Below are 18,765 nucleotides of genomic sequence, written 5' to 3'. Positions count from 1 at the left end.
CAGGATAGTATGCAGGATATGGAAGGAGAAGGTAGAAGTAATCCTTTTGTCAGCCATCTCCCAGACGATAAACTTCAGGCAGCCAGACTCTTACAAAAGGAAGGCATGGTGTTGGCAAAACAACAGCTCAACACTACCAAACATGTCCTCGAGGCATCTTCAAGAACCATGGCTTCTGCAATAGCTCTCAGGAGACATTCCTGGCTTTGCAACACAACTCTCCCATTAGACATCAGATCTTATGTGGAAGACCTCCCCTTCAATGGCCTGGGGCTTTTCAATGCAACGACTGACTCTACAAGAGTTGGATAAGAGCATTAAAGCATCTCGAGCGCTAGGTGTCTCATCTTCTGCGAGGCAACAATATCGTCCCCGCACCTGGTCCAGGTCCTGGCAGAGATGTACCCCAACTCATTTCTGGTCCTTATTCCATATTTTGTGTATGTAGAATTGTATGTATTTTTGCACATCAGCCAATATGTTCTGTATGTATTAGACCTCTGAGGAAGGCCTGTAAAGGCCGAAACGCGTTAGGTCTATCTTATTAGGTCTATCTTATTAGCCCTTGTATGTTTTTATAGTTTTGTATGAGGTATGAATGGGCCCTTGTTTGTTATTTTAATTTATGTTGAATAAACACACATATATATTTTTGTATATTTCATGATTAGATTTTTAGAGTTGGCCCTTTTCTATTCTAGGTTTAGGTTCAGTTCCCCCCCTTCCCCCCCTTCCCCCTCTTTTTTCTTCTTTGTCCTTTTTAATTCCAGAAGGCGTCACCTTCAAAATTAAGGATAAAAAAGAAAAGATTGACTCTGTTTTGAAAGCGAGAGAATTTTTAAGAGTCCAGCTGGGAGGGCCAGAGGAGGAAGAAAAAGAAGGGGACAGCAAGTCCAGCGGCGAGCTGGACTCGGGTTCTTCCGGAGAGGACTCTCTGTGAGAAAGGGGCAGCAGCTCCTAAAAGTCCTTATAAGTTGCGGAAGAGACTGGACAAGAAGAAGTGAAGGCTGAAGGACTCTGAATTGTGCCTTTGAAAAATGTTGAATTAAGATGATTTGGGGTATTTCCTGATATCAGTTAAATTTCAGATGTGGGAAAAGTTAACAGAATATGTGACTCAGTTTGTAATGAGATTAATATGATTAAGACTAGATGTGTATTTAAGCTGATTAGAAGATCTCCTCTCTTGGGTTTTTAGTCAATAGTCCCCTCCCTTATTTATGTTATAGTTTGTAGTTTTAATAAAACTGCAATTAAAAAATCCCCATTGGGGAGCAAAAAAAAAAAAGAGTCAGCAGTGTGATGCAGTGGCTGAAAAGGCAAATGTGATTTTGGGCTGTATCATCAGAACTATAGCGTTCAGATGCGAAGTGATGGTATCGCTTTACTCTGCTCTGGTTAGACCTCACTTAGAGTATTGTGTTCAGTTTTGGACACCACAATTTAAGAAGGATGCAGACAAGCAGGAACTTGTCCAGAGGAGGGCAATGAAGATGGTGAGGGGTTTGGAGACCAAGTTGAGGAAAGGTTGAAGGAGCTGGGTATGTTTAGCCTGGAGAGGAAGAAGAAGAGATTGGATTTATACTCCACCCTTCACTACCCAGAGTCCCAGAGCATCTTACAATCTTTTTTCCCTTCCTCTCACCACAACAGACACCCTGTGAGGTAGGTGGGGCTGAGAGAGCTCTTTCGAAACTTGTTCGTAAGAGAACAGCTGTGAAAGAACTTATAACTGACCCAAGGTCACACCAGCAGCTACATGTGGAGGAGTGGGGAATCAAACCTGATTCTCCCAGACTATTTATTTATTATTTCGATTTATATCCTGCTCTTCCCACAAGTGGGCTCAGGGCGACTAACAACAACAAACGCAATACAATCTTTAAAATAAATCAAGAGTTAATAAATAACAATATAAATCAGTCTAATAAAACAATGTAAAGCATTTAAAACATTAAAGCATTTAATTAATGGCTGTGCTAAAGTCTGACTGCTCAATTGATCTAAACATCTGATTTGCTCCTTGAGTAATCATAGTCATAGTTTATTATAACAGTCATAGACCAGATAAAAAAGTTTTACACATAGCTAAGGATAAAATACAAATCTGCCATAAATATACTACTAAAATGTACATCCAGGTTATAATCCAGCAATAAAATATATTAATAAAAATTATTATACATACATTAGTATGTTAGCTCCTCAAATCTACATCAGAGAGCGAAGCTCCTATCCTTATACCATTTCCCAGAGGGGTTTTTGTGTGTGCGGATACTTATTTCTAGGGTTGCCAGGTCCCCCCCGGGCACTGGCAGGGGATGGGGGGTGTTAGGGTTGCCAGCTCCAGATCGGGAAACTCCTGGAAATTTGTGGGTGGAGCCTGGGGAGGACAGGGACCTCAGTGGGTATAATGCCCTAGAGTCCACCCTTCTCCAGGGGAAGTTATCGCAGTAGTCTGGAGCTGAGCAGTAATTCCAGGGGATCCCCAGATCCCACCTGGAGGCTGGCATCCCTAGGCAGCACCCTCTGGGTGACATGATACCACCTGATTTGCATGACTGAACTTGGCCTGGCTGCTTGCTGCTGTTCAGCAGCCACCCTATGAAAGCCAGTGCGATGCATCAGTTAGAGCTTCAGAGTAGGGTCTGCAAGACCCAGGTTCAGATCCCCATCTTGTGGTGGAAGCTGACTGGGTGATTTTGGACCACTCACATAATTTCAGCCTAACCAACCTCACAGGGTTGCTGTGCAGATAAAAAGGAGGCAAGAATAATGGGCTTTGGTCCCCACTGTGGAGAAAGACTATATTTTGTATAATGTTTTAAATGGTTTTTAAAATGTTTTTATGTGCGGGCGTATACCTGTCTGTGACCCGCCCTAAGCCCGCTTTTGTGGGGAGGACGGGCTATAAATCGAAATATAAATAAAAATAAAATATAAATATATTTTCCATGGTAGAGGCTGTGGGGGAGGGGGGGTGGAAGACAAAAAGCTGAAGGCAGATAAAGGCAGATAAAGGTAGGTTGACTGTTGGGTGGGAAGGAAATAGGGTTGCGAATTCCAGACTGGGAAATTCCTGGACATTTGAAGGTGGGGTTTGAGGAGGGAAGGAACTTCAGACTGGTATAATTCCATAGACTCCACCCTCCATGAGAACTACCATTGCCAGCCTCTGGGTGAGGGCTGGAGATCACCCAGAATTACAACTGTTGTTCAGGTGACAGAGATCAGTTCCCCTGGATATAATGGCTGCTTTGGAGGGTTGAGTCTATGGCATTATACCCTACTGAGGCTGCTTGCTTCCCCAAGCCTCACTGTCCCTAGGCTCCACTCCAAGAAGGGAGAAAGAGTGTGAGACAGGTAGGGGTAGAGGGGAGGAAGCAAAGGTATGAGGAATGGGATGACCATCCCGCAAGTTTCTTGCGGGTCTCCACTTGTTTAAACTATTCTTCTGTTTAATCACCTGGGCACAGAACCTAGCTGTCACCCTAGTGACTGCTGGTATTTCATCGAGCAATAATTTATTCGAGGATATTTTATCTGATAGAAGCATAGACTGTTCCAGAATAGGGAGGATTGTCTTGTCCCTAACTTCCTTATAGAAGGGACAATTAATAAAAATATGTTCCAATGTTTCCACCTCACCGAGGGAATATGCACATATCCTTTCAGTGTATGGGATCTTCTGATATCTCCCTTCCGTTACCTTAGATGGCAATTCATCGCATCTAGCAAGAGTGAAAGCCCTCCTGTGAGGGGGATATTCTACATTTCTTAGATATTGGGCCATATTAATAGTATATCTGTGTTTCTCAGGAATTATAAAATGTGAGGTTTTTTGTTAGGTCTTGCTGTCGTTCAATATCATGGACCCTTTGCTTAATTAAAGATCTTGTAGTATTGATATCTTGGGTCAAGAGTTTGTCAAGCCTATATACTTTAAGTTACGCTCTGTTAGACGTATCTATTTCTGTTGATACCAATCTTGACATTTTGAGTTTTTGTTTACCCTAAGCCAAATAAATGCTGAGGCCAGAACAATTCTTGCCTCAGTTTTTATTTGTCCAGGCTCCAGTCGCGGGATCCTTGAGTATGTCCATGTTGGCAAAACCATCATCTTTTTAGATGACTTTATAAAGTCTGGCTCCAAATTTCATTAGATGGGATGGCCGCTTGAGGCATGCCAGATAGAACTTTGAACTTTTCTGTTCCATACCGCAAACTGCTTTTGCATGCACCACTCTGGTTCAGCGGCAGCTTGCCATATTGCTTGGAAGGGAGAGCTGCTGTTTGGAAGTGCAAAGTCAAAGTTATGTTGGTCATGCAGAACTGGTTGCATAGTAGTTCTTTGCATTCTGACCTGTGTGTCTCAGCAGAACTAGTTCTTCAAAGTAAGAGTTATGTGGAAATGTACCAGATTTATTTTTCCCCTTGTCTCAAAGTCAGTTTTTCCTTCCTATTCATAGATTCTAGATTAAATTCAGAGGGTGTGAGCAGGAAAGTTCTGGTCAAGTAGGAAGTAGCTGCAATACTTCCCATGGGTTAACATATAGGATCATCTTTGCAGGGTTTTAAAAGCTACTTTGCTTAAACTGAAACTCCACAGTAGAAATGGTAATTTCTCAGCAAATGGCAAATGTGACAACTGTCACTGATCTCAAATTTGGACCTTTCCAATGTCCTCCAGGTGGAAATGTAATTTTTAGTTCTAGTAGGTTCAATGCAGTGTGTTTAAAAATAGAAAGCAGCGCCATATCACCTTCAGACAAAGCATTACAAGGTGTGTGTGCAGGGGGGGAAGCACAAGTCTATGCTTTGCATGCTAAAGGTTCGGTTCAGTTTCAGTTCCAGCCAGTAGAAGGGCTTTGGGTAGCAGGACTGGAACAAACCTGCATCTGGGACTCCAGAGAGTCCTGTTCTAGATAGATTTGTGGTATGAGGCAGCTTCAGTTGAAGTTGAATTTCCTGGCATTACATGAAGGACCAAAGAATTATTCTTGGATGATTAGTTCTCTGATCCTAGGCTGAAAATGTCAAGAATAGTTGTGTGTATTCAATATCTTCTCCCTTTTCCTCTCCTTACTCTGGTACTTGTTCCATTATGATAAAGAGGAATGGCTTCCACGGAAGATGGATACCTGTAACTTCTAGACAAATTTGAGACTCATCATTTCTCCCCCTTGAGTTCATATATTGAGAAGAATGAACACATACCTACACACACAATATCACCCCCTCCCTCCATTCAGTGCTAAAGATATCAGGGAATGCTTCACTCCTGGTCATATGGCATTTGTGTGTTTTCCAAAACTCCATCCAGTGACTCAAAAGTCAAACATCTTTCCAAAGAATAGGGGGAAAGCTCTAATTTGGCCAGAGCCATCTTGAGATGGGGGAGGCTTGGGAAGGACAACCAGTGTGGTTTCTCTTCCGTTTCCCTGAACACCACTGCCTTAAAGTGGGCAGCTCCTCGCTGTTGCTCATTTGCTTGTGGCTGTTCTCAGTGGCTCCTGTTAGCTTGTGGGTATGGAACTCTTTACTACATTAATTGTGAGGGCAGATAAGTCCAACTTAAAGTACAGCTGAGTCCAATTGATGGCATCCTTGGTAGCTGCTCTGCTAGGTATTTACCAGTTGTATCATTAGATGATGGGAGCAGCTGGATCCCTTGTATAGGGCCTTTGGACTCAAGTGTTTCTGCTCTGGAGTCCTGCAAAGTCATTTTATTCAACAGGGCTTTTAATGGAGTATAAACTCTTGGGATCTTTTAGGGAAAAGGGGATATCTAGAGCTTTTTTTCCTGTTGGCTTAGGGCTTTGATGTGTCCGCTGCATCGAGCCATAAGGAAAGGCAGGATATAAATATGTTAATAAAGTAAACTGTACTTATGACAGAATAAGATGATTTGAATGTAAATGTCACTGGTGAATGCACATTCAAATGAAGATGCAAGGAACATGAACAGTGACATGGCCAACTCCCAAGTGATGCAGAATAAAGGGGAGGCACTGCAGCATTCAGAAGTTCCCAAGTTCAGAGACTTCCGGTTTATGGCGACACACTGGTGGACCTCCCGGGGATGTGATCTGTGCACCAGCGGATGGGGGGCGCGTGATGGGTCGCCACCCCCCCCGGAGCCTTGGCAAAAGGCTCCTAGCCATGGGGCTTTTGAGGGACAACCTTTTCGCCAGCGCAATGCTGGGGAATTGAGGCGCTCCTCTGCCCTGACGGTCCTGCCGCTGAGTGTCCATATGGATCTAGAGCCGCTGACCGAGACACGCGTCAGCGATCGAACGTTTTGAATGTGTTCCGAGTGAGGTCGTATTACCAACAATGAACAGTGAGTCGGGTTAAAGAGAATACGAGAATTTAAAAAGAAAGCTACCCCCCGGGAATGGCGAGAAAAGCCAGCGGGGGAGGGGCCCTCCCATGCGCATGAACTAAATAACGAAACACTAAGGGGGGAGCGGAAGAAAAAGCATTGAAATCTGTTTTGAGAGGCTTACCAGAGCGCAGATAAGTATATGGGCGAATTTCAGAGACTTTAGCAAGTTTTCATAAAAGTAAACAATCCATAAAGATGGCGGGGAAGAGGGCAGAGAAAGATAAACTAGCAAAAGTGAAACCAGCGGGGAACATGAGCCCTCGACCGGAAGAGGTCACTGAGTTATCCAAAATGTTGGCAGATTCCTTGCATCCTCTGCTGGACCAGATGACTAACATCAAACAACAGCTGACAACTCTAAATCAGAACCTTGCAACTCAGCAGCTCCGACTGAGACTTTAAAAATAACAGAGCAAACGGCTGAGAAGGTGAAGGAAATGGACGCCAACACTAAAAAAGTCAAGAAAAAGGTGCAAAAGCTGGAAAAGAAACACGCTTCGGAAGAATCACAACTTTTACAGCTGCAAATGGAGAAAGCAAATTTGGTCCTCCGGTTTCAAGGGGTCCCAGAATTAAAAGGCAAGAATCTAAATCCACTCTTGAGTAAAGTATTAGCCCCAGTTATAGATTTGAAATTGGAATATCTTGCAAGAGAAATGGATGTGGTCTACAGGTCCTGTTCCGTGTACATCAAGAAGAATAATCTGCCTTGGGAAATAGTGGTCAGATTCTCAAAGAGGCATGTGAGGGAGTCTATCCTGAAAGCAACTACAGGAGCACCCTTGGTAAAGGGCTGCATAAATACCTGTTCAAAGGAGTGGTTGTTTATTTCGATGATGTGTTGGTGTACACGCAACACATGGATTCTCATGTGAGATTGGTACGTGAGGTATTAACTGTACTCTACAATAACCATTTGTACACCAAGCTATCTAAACGTGAATTCCATCAGTCTGAGATTGACTTTTTAGGGTATCGAATCACCCAACAGGGACTAGGAATGGACCCCAAAAAAGGTCCAAGATGTCCTGGGGTGGGAGGCCCCCCAAACATGGCGTCAGCTCCAAGTTTCTTAGGATTTGTGAATTTTTATCGTGCTTTAATCCCCAATTTTGCACAAGTGTTCTTACCCGGCCCTGACTGACTTGCTAAAGACTAAAAGGAAGGGTCCAGATGCTCGCAAAGGAGGGAGTAAACTGATGTGGACTCCTGAGTGCCAACAAGCATTCGAGGGCTTGAAACTGTTATTTATGTTAGGAAACTGTTATTTACGCTTGAAACTGTTATTTACTATTTTGCATCACCCGAACGAGAACAAGGGCTTCATTTTACAAGTTGATGCGTTGAATGTGGCGATGGGGGGGCCATCTTGCAGAGGGGTGATGACAGCAAGTTGCACCCCCTAGCTTATGTGTCCAGAACGTTCTCCAGAGCCGAGAGGAATTGGGCAGTTTGGAATAAGGAGGCGGCAGCCGTTAAGTTGGTGCTCACTACGTGGCGCCATTGGCTAGAAAGGGCGTGTGTTCCATTTGAAGTATGGACAGATCATAAGGACTTCCATGAGGTAGGGACTCCCCTGAGGGAGATTGTCAACTTGTCCCTGTCAATGGGGACCTTCCCAGGGAGATTGAAGGAAGCAGTGGTCCACCTGCTTCTAAAAAAAATCTTTGGACCCCATGGTCCTTAATAACTACTGCCCAGTATCTAACTTACCATTTCTGGGTTAAGGTAGTGGAGAGGGTGGTGGCAACACATCTCCAGGCTTTCTTGGAGGATGCTAACATCCTGAATCCCTTCCAGTCTGGTTTTTGCCCTGTTGGTGTTGGTTGCCTTGATGGATGACCTCAGGAGGCATCTGATTGAGGCGGTTTGGTGCTGCTGATTCTTCTTGATCTGTCAGTGGTGTTTATTTTATTTATTTATTTATTTATTTATTGTCAGATTTGTACCCCACCCTCCCCGCAGAGCAGGCTCAGGGCAGCTTCCAAGTCACATAAATACAGAATAAAACATACATAGTTAAAACACAATAGTTCTGCTCGTCGGCTCTTATAACAGCTGCTCGATGATCATACTAGGTGGTTTTCTGCTCAACGGCTCAATAGTTCAATATGGTCAACCATAATTTGTTGACCCACAGCCTCGCCGATGTGGGGATATGGGGACTAGCCTTACAGTGGCTGGCCTTCTTTCTGCAAGGTCGGGGGTAGAGGGTGGCACTTGGGGGGAGTTGTCTTAGCAGCGCTCACTTGAATGTGGGGTTGCGCAGGTAGTGATTCTCTCCCCAATGTTACTCAACATCTAAATGCGCCCCCTTGCCCAGGTTATCTGGTGGTATGGTCTGGGTTGTCACCAGTATGCAGATGACACCCAGCTCTATCTACTGATGGATGGCCACCCAAATTCTGCCCCTGAACATCTGGACAGGGTGTTACAAGCTGTGGCTGGATGGTTATAGCAGAGCAGACTGAAATTGAATCCATCGAAGATGGAGGTCCTGCCCCTGGGTCGTGGGGGACAGGGATTGAGTATCGGGCTCCCAGCTTTTTACAGGGATCCATTGGTGCTAGTGCCAAAGGTAAAGAGCCTAGGGGTGTCCTGGATGCCTCGCTGACTATGGAGGCCCAGGTAACCGCCACTGCCAGGTCTGCATTTTTTCATCTGAGGCAGATCAGGCAGTTGACCCCATACCTCCCCCCCACAAACCTGGCTGCGGTTACCCATGCAACAGTTACTTCCAGACTAGATTATTATATAATATGTGGGGCTGCCCTTGACTCTGCTTCAGAAGTTGCAGCCAGTGCAGAACACACTGCAGCGTGGGTGTTGATGTTGTTGCCTGTGCGGGCACGCATCTGCCCAGTGCTGCATGAACACTGGCTGCCTATCAAATACTGGATCCGTTTCAAGGTGCTGGTGCTTACCTTTAAAGCCCTATATGGCCAGGGGCCTGCATATCTTCCAGACTGCCTTTCCCCGTATGAGCCCCACAGAACATTGCATTCTACAAACCAGTATCTCCTGGTAGTCCCTGACCCTAGGGATGTCCGACTCACCTCAGCTAGGACCAGGGCTTTTTTGGCCCTGGCCTGCACCTGCTGGAATGAGCCACCTTATGAGATCAGGGCCCTGTGGATGGAGGTCTTCCACCAGGCTTTCAGTTGAGGCAGTGGGCATCCCTTTCGATCTGCCCCCCCCCCTTCAGTGACTGCAGGTCCTAGAAGCTGACTGAAACCATAATTATTGCTGGCTAATCGCTGTTACAATAAATTCATTCATTCATTCACTGAAACCATAACATTGCCAGAATTAATACTATCTGTTGAGGCACACTCTATGTTTTACTGTTTTATTGATTTTCGTGAATTTAATTAATTTATTAATAATTTGTTTTAATTGTAAATCTGCAGTACTACAGATCTGTATGACTGGAACCCGCCCTGAGCCTGCTATGCAGGGAGGGTGGGATATAAATCGAATAAAATAAACATGTGTAAGACCCGACGGGCGTGGTTCAGGGTGTCCTTATCCATGCATCGGTTTGCACATGGCCAGGATCCCATGTGAGCACTATCATAGAGTGCTAATGCTGCATGTCTAGAGGTTGGCAACTAGATTTCAGTGTGACAACAGCCATGTGGGTAGTGCATTGCTTTTGAGGTTTCATGCATACCTGTAAGATTTATTAGAGCATTTCAGTCTTTTTTCTATTTTTTCCAGTCTCTGTCATGATTTCTTAACATTAAACTTGTACAGTGTAGTGGTCCACAGCCATTTAATTCCTTGTCTAACCTTGCTCCTGAATGTTGTTTTCAGATGGATGGTTGAGACAGGATATGCCTGATTTTATATCTCCCCCCTCTTGCTGCTGTTTTTAAACAATGCTAGAAGAGTGCCATTTGCATCTTGCTGTTGCCATTATGACTTCTCTTATGGACATCTTGATGCTTCAGTTGTTGTGCACCATAACTGTAAGTTAAGCTACTTGAAACCTGCATTCTTTTTTGAATAAATAATGTAGGATTGACAATGTTGCAGATCTGCCAAATAATGTGGTGCTAGAAAATATTCCCATTTAATTTTTTCTGCTAATAAAAAGGAGAAAAATGTAATATGCAAAGACTACATATCTGTCTGAAAGAGAATGTCTGAGCTAAGGTGCTGTTCATGCAAACATGAAGGTAAATATTTGTAACTCTCTGTCAGAGTCCTGCAGCAATCAGTTCTCAACAACGTTCCTTCAGAAGATTCAAGTTTATTGAGTACAGTAAAGGCAGTTCATCTGTGCATACATTCTGTGTCAGAACTAACTACAAGCCCGTGAAAGAAGAAGATACACACACTTCAAAATAGGGTTCCCTGATGGGTCTGAGCCAATCAGGGATTAGGCTGGAGCCTGCCTAAGCTAACAGGTCTACGTTCCCAGAGAAAGCACCACCAGCATGGTACCAAGGTCACAGGCATACACTAGCAGATAAGATGAGGTGAGGAAAAATTAAAGTTAAGATTCCAGCACAACAACAGACATTACATCAGCCTCCCCCCCCCTTCCACCTGCTGTGGCAGCATAGCTGACACTCTCTCTGCATTGAAATAAGATTCAGATGCAATCTACATGAATAGATCTCGAGCTGTCTTTAGATTTCACTATGCATTGCAAGAGATACAGAGCTGGTGCCTCCACTGTACATCTCCTCTCCCCAGTAATATCTGCTTTCTGCATAATATGGTGATGACATTGTGCCATATGTTTGATTGCCTTGGATCTCTGGTTGTTGACAGCAGGGGGAAAAAACACAGGCTAATGTTGCCCTGAGTTGTCTCTTGTCTAGCCACATCCTAAACAAGCAGTATGGGAAACAGTTATTCATAGGATGCAGTACAGCATGTCTGTGCTAAAATACTGCTACAGTTTAGCTGTATGCTGAGAACATGATTCCCCACCCCCCACCAAGATTATAAACCCTGAGATTTAGGCCTAATCCTCCTAAATGCAACCATCACTGATGGCTTCTGCAATCTAGAAGCTAACATGTCTGCATGATTAGAGGTTGGAATGATACCGCTAAATAAAATGTCATAAAGGGAGGTTGAGGAGTTAAGGTTAGAGTCCTTGAGATTCCTCTGATCCTAGGAACAGAATTTGAGTCAGTTTAGTATGCTGAGGCCAGAAGGTCCCATTTTGTGAGCTTTGTTGTAACTGCAGGTTGTGGGATATAGTGCCTCCCTCCCCATTCCACCACAGCTGCTTTTCATTTAAAACCCCAGCCAACTTTGGGAGAGACTTCTGCATCTGTCTGCTTAATGATATTTAGTTTGGCCTGAGTAATACCCGTTCATTTTACTACTTGATTAACTTCTAATTATAGCTTAATTTTTCAAAAATATATGCACCCTACACTAACACCTTTTTTTGAAAGTGCACAGAATATTCAGGAGCTGTATATCCTTGGTGTTGTGTTCTGTTTTTCTCTTTAAGGAGAAGCTGGTAACCAGCAGAGCTGGTACTCAATCCAGTTTTTCTGGTTTTCCTTTGTGTGGTATTTTTCATCTCTGTGTTTTGTTTCTTCCTGTTTTATGTTCTTACTAGTAGGAAAGCCCGTTGTAGAAGCAAATACAATGAACTCTAACATGTTTATTTTTCACATTTTCAAAAAGAAAGCAAACTTTCCAAGCTTTTAGATTACATAAAATAAAGAGTCTATAGATCTATTACATGCTGTATCCAGTTGTAGACTCTTGACCATCTTATATTTTGTATTTTCTTATCTTTATCTTGAAGCAATAAACTCAAGTTATCCATTTGTGCAAGTTCGTTCTAACCATTTAAGTATTAAGTCCTCTTTGAGGGTATTTTATCTAGTTTCCAGGTTTTTGCCAACAATATTCGAGCAGCCGTTATGACACATGTTATTAAATATACATCATGTACTTAATAGCAAAAACAAAAATAGCAAAAAAAGAGAGCAAACTTCATAGGATGGCGGAAGACAGGAAGGCCTGGCGTGATCTGGTCCGTGGGGTTGCAAAGAGTCGGACTCGACTGTGCGACTGAACAACAACAACAACAACAGCAACAACAACTTAATAGCCATTTGGAATTAAATATACCTCAGGTGTTAACAAAACATCTACATTCAGAATTTCTAGAATTATTTTGTGTACCATTTTCCAGTATTTTTGTATTTTGCTACATTTCCACCACATGTGGTAAAAGGTCCCTACATTCGTTTTACATTTCCAACATAAATCGGATGTATTAGTATAACACTTTGCTATTTTTTCCGGGGACCAATACCACTGGTGGAACATTTTATATATTTTTTCCTTATACGATACCGCTTTCATATATTTTACAGATTTCCATATTTTGGTCCATTGTTCTATTTCTATATTTTTCCCCATGTCTTTCATCCATGAAATAATTGTAGTCTTAATAGTTTCATCATACTCATAGACCTCCAATAAAAATCTATAGAGTTTCTGAATTAATTTATCACTTGATGACAGCCAAATCTTAAATTGGTTATTCCCATCCTCAAAACCTCTTAACATATCTTTACCATACCTATCTTGCAATACTGTGCGTTCCCACCATGATAAACTAATTTGGTACTCATGTAATAATTTCTCTTCTGTTTTTAATTTGTCATTTCTTTCAAGCAATATTTGATAGCTTACTTTTTTGCTCATAGACATAAGTGAAGGTTTTATAAATGCCTCTAAAGGAGAGACCCACCTCAGTGTTTTCCTATAAAATCTCTCTTTTATATCCTTCCAAATTTTTATTTAAGGCTCCTCTTAGTATATGACGATTAAAGTACGAATGTATTTTCTCTTTTTCATACCATACATAAGAGTGCCAACCCATGTGAAGATCATGACCTTCTAGTGCAAAAATTCTAGCATCTTCCAAAGTAATCCAATCTTTTATCCAAACTAAAGACGCCGCTTGATAGTATAATTCCCAATTAGGAACGTCTATTCCCCCTTTATCTTTTCTATCTTGAAGTACTTTTCATTTTATTCTTGACCTTTTTGGGTGCCATATAAATTTTCTAGTCATTCTATCTATTTCTACAAAAAATGTGATCTTTTCAGTATAGGAATATCTTGGGCTAAGAATAAAAATCTTGGTAATATATTCATCTTTATCACTGCAATTTTGCCCATAATGGATAAAGGTATGTCCTTCCATCTCGAAATATTGTTTTTAATTTCTTCTAACAACTCATAGTAATTATCATCTATTAAAGAACTACATTTGTTAGTTAGATTTATACCCAAATATTTCAATTTTTTCACTATTTCCATTGACGTTATTTTTTGAATTTCTTGTACAGTATCCGGTAGGCAATTTTTGGACAAAAACTTAGTTTTCTTTATTTTAAGGCCAGCTACTCTACCATAAGTTTTAATTGTTTCTATCAGAAGGTTAATAGATGTTATAGGATTCTCCACAATAAATAAAAGATCATCCATGAGTGCCAGCAATTTGAATTCCTCCCCTCTTATTTTTAATCCATATATCTGGTCATTACCTCGTATAGAATTGTTCAGAGATTCCAATGCAAAAATAAACAATAGTGGAGATAATGGACAATCTTATCTCGATCCTTTCTGTATTTCTATGTTATTAGTTACATCTCCATTTACTAGGACTTTAGCAAATTTGGTTTTATAGATTGCCTTAATCATTGTTAAAAATTGGTATCCACAGTCCAATAAGTCTAGTTTCTGCAGCAAAAAGTTCCACGATAGGTTATCAAAAGCTTTTTCGGCATCAAGAAACATTAGAACATTCTCTTTTTCAGGGTGAGATTCATAATATTCTAATACGTCAATAACTACCCGCAAATTATTTTTCATTTGTCTCTTTGGTAGGAAGCCCATCTGGTCTTGATGTATAGTTTGAGACAAAACCTTTTTCAGTCTGTGAGCTAATATACTAGCAAATATTTTGTAGTCTGCATTTAGGAGGGGTATATGTCTATACTTTTTAATATCACTTCCCTCAGAATTAGGTTTATGTATTAACGTAATTAGTGCATGGTTCCATGAATCTAGTGTCTTTTCTGCTTTCCCTATTTTTTGAAGAATTCTTTTAAAGGAGCATCTATTTGTTCTTGAAAAATCTGATAAAATTCCACCGTTATACCATCTGGACCAGTTGCCTTTTTCTTTTTTTGCTTCTTAATTGCTTCTACCATCTCACACATTGTGATTGGATCATTCAGAATCTTCTTATGCTGTTCATTAAATTTAGTGTAATTTCCTTTTTCTAAATATTCTAGGATCTGATGCTCGTCCTGGTGTTCTTGATAGTATAACTCTTTATAGTATCTTTCCACTATATTTCTGAGTTCTTGTATCTTATATTTTTCTTCACCTTTTTCATTTCTTAATTTTATAATGAAGCGTTTTTCTCTTTCTTGCCGAAGCTTATAAGATAACCATCTATTGGGTTTATTTATATTTTCAAAATAGTATTGTTTAGTAAATTCGATTTTCCTTGCTATTTCACTGTTTAGGAGTATATTCATTTTATGATGAAGGAAGTTTAATTTAATTTTAGGACTTTGGCTTCTTCCAACTTAATTTGTTCCACTAAGGGCACATATTTCTTTTTGTCTTGCTTCTTTTTCCATGCATTCTGGTTGATGAACCAACCTCTGATATAAGCTTTAAATGCATCCCATACTACTTCGATCGGTGTCTCTAGTGTCATATTTCTTTTAAAGAAGTCCAAAATCTCTTCCTTAGTTCTTTTAATAAATACCTGATTGCGAAGAAGTCTTAAATTCATAGCACATCTACTTTTTTTTTGTTCATCTTTTAAGGTCAACAAGAGAGGACTATGATCTGCAAATGTATTAGCCATTATTTCACAGTCTAATAAATCATTTATCATCTTAGATGTTATCCATACCATATCAATCCGTGACCAGGAATTATGCCTTGATGAGTAATATGAAAAATCCAATTTTTCTGGATTTCTAATTCTCCATGCATCAATAAAACTATATTCTTCCACTACTTTGAAAAAACTTTTTGGTAGTACTGTAGATGTTTTATTACTTTTCCTATTGCTCTTTCTATCGATTATCGGATCGAGTACGGTGTTATAATTGCCTAATATACAAATATTATCCAATTCCTTCAAGTTTAATATGGCTTGTAGTTCTTTTTAAAAGTTTTCTTGTCTCTGATTTGGTGCGTATATGTTCACTATCTTTACCACTTCTTGTAATTACAACCACAACTATCCTTCCATCTTCTGAAGCATACAACAATTTTGGGTTTAGGTAATCTTTCACATAAGTCACTACACCTTGTTTTTTCTTTTGATCTAAAGCTATAAAAGCATTACCCAGTTTTTTACATATCAGATGTTTAATATTTTTTTTGCCTTATGTGGGTCTCTTGTAGGCATATAATATCCACTTGGTTTTTACCTATTTGATGAAATGTCTTCCTTCTTTATTGTGGGCTATTCAGCCCATTTATTTTTATGGATAAAAGTTTAGTCTTTTTATGCGGTATCATGTTTATTTTTGTTACTCCTTCCTCTATTCTTGTATTTGAATCTAGTTAAAATCTGATAAGTTATCTTACTAGGTTTTTTCTTCCCTCTCTTGGAAGCGGCGCCTTTACTTTTTCCCTTCTCTTGTTCAGTAGTTTCCTCCTCTGAACCCGTTTCTTCCTCTCTCGCTTCTTCTTCTCCTTCTCTTTGAAGCCCTAGTTCTTCACCATAATTATCAAGAAAATGTTCAACTCTAAATATTGAGTCTATCCTCTGCCTTTTACTATCATAAGTGAAGAGCACTCCTTCTGGGATCAGCCATATAAACACAATTCCATTGTTTCTCAAAAGATTCGTCAGTGTTAAATAAGAAGCCCTTCTCTCCCTTACTCTCCAAGGGACTTCTTTAAAAAATCTGATTTCTTCTCCATGAATGGTAACTTTGTTTTCATACGTGGCTTTAAGTATTTTCTCTTTCATCTCTTTCTTATAAAATTTAATATGGACTTCCCTAGGTACTTTATGCTTCCTCGCATATGCGGCATTTCTCCTATACAGAGCTTCAATTTCATTCCCTATTTCCTCTTTTGTGCCTACTTTCAATTGTTCAGCTTGGCTTTGTGTTAATTCTTCTTTCAGATTTTTTTCTATATTCTCTGGTATGTTTTGGCACCTTATTATTAGCACTGCCTTGTCCATTTCAAAATTAATGAGAGTATCCTCAATTTTTTCATTTTTAGTCTTTAATTCTTGAACTTCAAAATCCAAATCTTGTAATTTTTCCTTAAATTTTTCCTGATTAGAAGACATTTTCATTATTTCTTGCTTATTATCTAATATCTGTTTCTTAATCTCCTCTGTTTCAGTTTTAATTTGTGTTGTTATTTTGTCCATTTTAACACGTAGAGGATCTATTTCATTTTTAATTAGATTGGGTACAGTCATTTCAACTGTTTGCTTTACTGCTTGGGCAATGCTTTCTTGGATCAGTTTGTTTAGGTCTTTCATAGTGATTTGGGCTATGCTCATATTGCTATTTTTGAGTTGGCTTGTATTTCCTAACTGCTCTGGTGAGGATAGTGATGGTTTCCTACTAGCCGAAAAACCTGAGGCCATAGAGTAGGCTCCAAATTATTTATTTTCTCATATTCTTCCTATTCAAGTATTTTGTGCTTATATTTTCTTTGCTCTTTTCCCGCATATTTTATTTTATTTCAATTGTGTATACTTAATCCATTATGATCTATTATATTTCATCTCTTTATTCATCAACTATTAATTCCTAATTTACTATTGCTAAGGATTATTTTCTCCTCCCTCTTCCATAACGTTTATTTCCTTATTTTCTCTCTATTATCCGATAAACAGTCTCCACTTGATAATTCCAGCGAGTGACATCTCCATTTATTTCTGTCTCTGTCAACTGATTCTTGCCGCCATACGTGCCGCCCACTAACGTGACATCACCATCTTTGCTTTCAGCCACCTCCAGCTTTCTCCTCCGCTCCCGTCTTCTCAGGGGTCCTGTCGCTGCCGCGTCACTTCTCCGTGCCTCCTGATCTGGTCTTAGCCAAAGATGCAATGTCAACACCTCTGCTTTCAGCCTCCTCCGACTTTCTCCTCTGCTCCCACCCTTCTCTTCCAGGCTCCTGTTGCTTCCGCATCACTTCTCCGTGTCTCTGGATCTGGTCTCGCCGTGCATCGTCACTCCCAAGAAGGATTTAAAGTTGTACATATAAAAAGAAGGGAGAGAAAGAAAAGAAAACCTTTTGCAGTTTCAAGTACATAGGACTGCTTCTATTTCTTTCTCCTGTCCCCCTAGTCAGAATTGATTCTTCTTCATCTCCTATAAACTCCTCTCCTTTCACTAGCCGCTTCTATATTTCAATTGGGTTTCAAACAGAGACCTTCCATTGGCATGGATCACACCCCTCCCTTGGGACCTAGTTTGGGTGAGTTTTTGTTATTATTTAAAGTTACTTAGCTTATGTTCTTGTCCACATGTTAAGGGGTTGTCTTCTTCCGATTCTGTGGAATCAGCTGGGCTCCTCTTGTGCTCAGCGTGACTCAAAGGTCTTGTCAGGGCTCCTAAGGAACTTTCTTGCTTCAGGACACCTAGCTAAGCCCGAGGAATCACCACTCCTCAGGGCTTAAAACTAGAAAGTCCCCTGCCAAACCTCTCTCTTCAGGAGAGAATTTGAGGCATTGGAAACAGCCTAGGGAAAGTTTAGGAACAGAGGGTAGAGGAGCGAGCTCAACTCACTCCCTGTGTTGTTGAGCCCAGATCCAGAAGTTCGGAAATACAATGAACTCTAGAAAGGAGCCTACAGGCGTGTCTCCCCGGGATGCATTTCCCCTGGCCTGGGCCAGGCACTTGGTGAACCAGTGCAGGGGCCGTGGAGCTTCTGGATCTGGGCCTTGCCCTGCTCGTTGGGCACCCTCTTCTCCATGGTGCCGGACCCCATCTGCTTGGCGAGTGGCTGGCCACCTGCACCTGACTGACGTTGGCCTCCTCACCCTCCAACCTGGCAGGGAGCTCTGGTGCGACCTGGCTGAAACTTTGGGGGCTGCTGTGAAGATGGTGGCAGCGGAAGGCAGGGAGCTAGGGCACTGAGACCCCTCTCCGCTGCCTGGCCGGAGCAGGTAGCTCTGCGCTGTGAGGGAAACAGAGGTGGGGCGTAGCAGAGGCAAGTAGGGAAGTGGAAGCCAGGCCTGAGCAAAGGGGGGAAACAGGGTGGCTGGCTGCAGGGCCTTGATGGCAGAGGGCTCAACACTGGAGCAGGAGAAGGGTGGGCACTGAGGCAGGACAATGGTGGTTGTGGGCCTCCCCTTTTGCTGCGAGGGGAGACCAGCA

At 41.4% G+C, this 18,765-nt stretch overlaps 1 protein-coding gene across 3 annotated transcripts in view; it reads left to right on the top strand.

Annotated features, from left to right (window-relative positions):
* Positions 1–18,765, top strand: part of ZFAND6 (zinc finger, AN1-type domain 6) — a 139,325-nt gene that overhangs the window by 64,042 nt on the left and 56,518 nt on the right. Inside the window, exon 2 of one of the 3 annotated variants that reach the window (XM_015419253.1) lies at positions 10,205–10,359. The exons of the other annotated variants lie outside the window; for them this stretch is intronic. Coding sequence (XP_015274739.1) covers positions 10,270–10,359 — 90 coding nt within the window. The 5' untranslated portion in view covers positions 10,205–10,269. The remainder of the gene's footprint in view (positions 1–10,204; positions 10,360–18,765) is intronic. 3 annotated transcript variants of the gene reach the window in all.

The sequence above is a fragment of the Gekko japonicus genome, unplaced genomic scaffold (genome assembly GCF_001447785.1).
Source record: "Gekko japonicus isolate JY-2015 unplaced genomic scaffold, Gekko_japonicus_V1.1 scaffold111, whole genome shotgun sequence".
NCBI lineage: Eukaryota > Metazoa > Chordata > Lepidosauria > Squamata > Gekkonidae > Gekko > Gekko japonicus.
The sequence above is the reverse complement of the archived record's forward strand: the minus strand, read 5'-3'. Positions and strand labels throughout refer to the sequence as shown.